The 4,599-nt window shown below is 32.4% G+C and overlaps 1 protein-coding gene across 1 annotated transcript; it reads left to right on the forward strand.

The window, feature by feature from the left end:
* Positions 1–2,984: 2,984 nt before the first annotated feature.
* On the forward strand, positions 2,985–4,396 carry LOC108743666 (extensin-1-like). Its single transcript, XM_018479250.1, has 2 exons — positions 2,985–3,074; positions 3,886–4,396. Exons 1-2 carry the CDS (start codon positions 3,063–3,065, stop codon positions 4,243–4,245), a joined length of 372 nt encoding a protein of 123 aa, XP_018334752.1. The 5' UTR covers positions 2,985–3,062; the 3' UTR covers positions 4,246–4,396.
* Positions 4,397–4,599: the final 203 nt, after the last annotated feature.

The raw sequence follows: 4,599 nt of genomic DNA on the forward strand, positions 1-4,599 counted from the left end.
ATTAAGCAAATTGTTCACAAAAGTGAATTTCGACCACTCGAAGCAATGGTGCTAATATTTTCGAGCTCACAGTAACTTATAGGGGGAAGAACTAGTTTCAATAATTTTTAATTTACTACAGTAGTACGAAGAATCAATCAAATCTGTAGAAAAACGATTACTGATTTTTCTAATTTATTTCCACACCTAACATTTTCCTGAAGAGTTTTGCAAATCAAGCCAACGAAACGTCGCAAAACCTAGTACCTATTCCACTACCTGGTATTCCACGGGTAAACTGGAAATTCTGCAAATTTTTTCTCGTATAACACATACATGAGAACATGAATGAGAATTAAACATAACTTTAACAACATATACCTATTACCTACCTCAATCTATCAAGGACTTAGCATTTAGTGGAATACCTTACTGTACAAATACAAATTGCTTTTTTCATTATTTGAAACATGAAACAATACTGATATCCTTACAAAATTTCGTGGCTTTTAAAGTCAACTTAAACCACCCCACTTCTATTTCTTGTCCCCTAAAAATATAAATCAAGATCGTACTTTTAATCTGAAATTTAACTATACAATAATAGTGTCCATGCCTACATCATTTAATGCTAATTTAAATAACAAGTTCTCACAAACTACATTAATATTCATGAAATAAATATTAAATGTACAAATCAATGACATCAATCAAAATAATTAGACTAAGTCTCGCTGAGTTTTTAGATGCAGTACATTATTGACTCAATAAATACGTTACTATCCAATAAGTAAAAAATTCTATTTTCTTAAATAATATAAACACAAATTTGATAAAGTTTTTTATTCCTTTAATTAATGCAAAATTGTTTTACCCTTGATGATCACAACAGAATTCTCGCTGTGATTTTTAATTATTGTTATTCATTCTCCTAGTTGACACATACTGAGGGTAGTTTTTATATAACAGCTAAGAGTTGTAACAAATTTCAAGATATTTGTAAATATTTCTTTCAACAAACTTCAATAAGTTGAAATAAGTAATTTCCAGTAATGATTAAAATTCTTAGCGGATACTTTTCCAAGTAGTCCATAGTATGAAAGGTCCTGTCCAACTCGAACTTGACCAATTTTATTTTTTATTTTTATTATTTTTAAGATAACACATAGCTGTAAACAATAGTTAATAGTTATCCTTACAGGACCTTATTAAATGTCATATATGTATACTACCATTCACAGCATCCTCATCCTTTGACAAATTCCAAAATAAAACTGACATAAAAAGACTCTTCAAAAACTTTGGCTACAATCAAGTACAAAACCTCAGTGGCTTTTTAGTATCCACTTGATTAGTACAATCGAAAAATTGTAGTTCTTGTATTAATAATGTAAAAATTAAAAAGATACTGTTTTTTATTTGATTAAAATTTATAATGTTCCGAATACCATCACTGGGGAATTGAATAGAATGCTTAGATCATTAGGAAAATATGTGTAAATGAATGATGGACGAAGAACAATGAAAGAAATATGGATGATGTTTAATCGAGAGATAGGAGTAGTTGATGAGTTCAAATATTTTACCTTTTGGTTTAATTCGAGAAACAAAAGAGAGACGATCTAAAAGGCACAAAATACTGCAAATGGAGAATTTTCAAACATTCGGGAAGAGATTTTGCAAAAGAAAGGGTTTTTTTAATGAACAATAGATGGCCCAGCGTTCCCTGAAACTAATGGAGTGAAGATATGAGAAAAGTGATGTCAGAAATGAATGCAAGTGAAATATTTACAATGGCATTGGAGTAAATAAACCTTCAGTCGGTATTTAAGCAAAATAAAACACTTGATACATGGACTTTAAACAAGGGTCAGATGTGGAAACAAAGGGGGCACGGGGAAAAATTTTTGATAAATTGATGTATAAGATATGTTATTGGGAAATTGAGTCTGCAGAGCATTTAGTTGTAAAGAAGTAATGAGAAATCAAAAACAAGAAATGCAGACTTCATTTTCATTGATAATGAGTAGAGAGGTAAGACAGTTGATATGGATTTACAAGCTGAGGCTTTAAGAAGCGACTTACTACCACAAATGTGATTTTTTCCACCAGGTTTAAAAAAAGGAGAGAATGTGTTTTCTAATATGTAAGAGCATTATCGTTCTTTGTAATTCCCGTGAGTATGTTGAAACGCCAAACTTATTAAGGTTGTGTATAAGATCATGTAACCAGATAGCAAAAATTCCGCGGAATAAAAATGTACATAAATAAATGTACTAAGCATACACACGATCTCTTATTTAATTAAATAAATAAAACAAGNCAAATAGTTAAGGATGTGGGATGTTCTAGTTTTAGGGAAATGCGAAGATTATCATAGGATAAGAAGTGGAGTGGGGTGGAGGTGCGTGTCCAACCAGATTATTATCAAATGATACTCTTTCGATAATTTTTTTTATGTTTTCGTGAAAGAGGGGAAATCTTCAAAAGACACCCAGCCGTCCGTACGACTGGGTAGTGTCGGATTCCCGAGGAAGAACTTCTCGGACCTATCGACTAAAATCCCTCTACCTTAGGCCGTTTTAGGACCAACTAGGGTCCTCTTCAGCCCCGATACAAATTCTAAGAGAGTAAAATTAGAACGCTAAAATCGCTTTTTTGCGCGACACATAAAAGTAAAGGAAAAGATAAGTAACAGCTATTATATAAAAGTAATCTAGATAATTGTGCTAAATGTCAAGATATACGCAATACCCTTACCATAATTAATTTCAGTAAGACTACAGTAGCATTTGTAACTTTAAGCTAAACTTTAGAACTTTTACCTTAAGAGGAAACCCTAGTCGTTAGACCTTCTTTTTATTACCGTATTGTAAACAGAGACTTTCATCAAGTATGACATCTCATATGCAATTATAATTTGCCAAATTCAGGACACTTGCTTTACCAGTTCCACCCTTACTCGCAGAGGCCAGATTCTGTAGATATAAAAGCTTCCAATTTCAAAAAAAATGATAGTTGTAAATTAGCATTACTGCTTTACACTCCTAAGGAACTAAGTAAAAAACACTGAGTAGTCCAACATGAACGCAATGGTAAGACCACTACACATTCGAGTATTATTTAAAATTACGAATTTTTGTTGAGTTTAAAACAATAGTACAACTACATATACGATGGGGTGTAATATACTAAATTAAAAAATTTATTCCCCTTGTGTTTATTAATAGATTGATATACCTAACTCGCTTAATCATTAGTTCTAACAAAGGATTCAAGGAAATTCACTTTCGTCCCTCTGGCATTATAATAGGACAAGTTATTAATAAAACTATTAATATTACAAACTAACCAAAATTGTAAAATGCATCCAAATTTTCTTAGATAAGTATAATATTTTTAAACTTTTGAAACTGTATTTATGATTTTTCCATTGTTAAAATTGCCTTCTAAACTCAGCTACGTACGATCTCAAGACAAATCCATCCCTCTTTGTTAAAATCTGTACCTTAAATACGTTAAATACCTAAATTTTATAGATAGATTTATACATAATAGCTGTATTAAAACATTATGTTAATATTTTTATCCTTCCTGCCATTCGTATATTTTCCTCTTTACAAGATTTCCTTCATCCTTTTTAAATTACCTTTTTCTTCCATTTGAATTACCCATTTTTTGTATTATTTCCTATTATTCTACACCCTACATCTCACAAAAACCTATTCAAGTGTCTCTGGCTCCAATTTACATAACCTTCATATTTTCTTTTCTTCTTGTTCCCAGTCTAAATCTGGCTGTTAGAACAAAACCATTTTTTCTCTTTGCTATTTCATCTTTCATCTTCCCTTCCTTCTCTATTTTCTTGAAGATATATGTTGATACAAAATAATTTTCCATTTCTAGATTCTTCTTGTTGCTATTGGATGCATTGCGAGCACCTACGCAGGATTCATCGCACCCGCACCTCTCGCTTTACCACCCCCGCCACCAGTGGCATACGCAGCTACTCCGGCTCTTGCTCTGCCACCCCCACCTCCAGTAGCTTATGCAGCTGCGCCAGCTCTTGCTCTGCCACCCCCACCTCCAGTAGCTTATGCGGCTGCTCCAGCTCTTGCACTTCCGCCACCACCCCCCGTAGCATACGCTGCTGCACCCGCTCTTGCCCTTCCACCGCCAGTAGCTGTTGCTGCTCCACCAGCTGCAGTTGTTGCTAGATCATCAACCATTGTACACCCAGCTCCTCTTCCTTTGAAAGTCTGGTAGATTGTTTTTATAATGTTTAAATCAGTTTATGTAATAAATTTCACTGGTGAACTTGTTCAGATTTTTTTTTAAATACGTATGTAAATAAACAAAAAACAATGTAAAATGTGCCTATATTTCTTTCATCTGAAGAAGCTAAATAAGGAAATAATTATTGTGCTAACATTAACATTGTGTTTGTTTTCGTAGATAAAACCTTATTTTCCGAATTACAACATGCCACACAATATTTATTGTTTATTTGTTGAAGTTTATTTAAAATCTGATATGAAGTTGTCTAATATAAAAACTTAAAACAGCCACTTTATATATATGCATATTTTCAATAAATATAAATTTAATTGTAACAAATTT

Source organism: Agrilus planipennis, unplaced genomic scaffold (assembly GCF_000699045.2).
Source record: "Agrilus planipennis isolate EAB-ADULT unplaced genomic scaffold, Apla_2.0 scaffold779, whole genome shotgun sequence".
NCBI lineage: Eukaryota > Metazoa > Arthropoda > Insecta > Coleoptera > Buprestidae > Agrilus > Agrilus planipennis.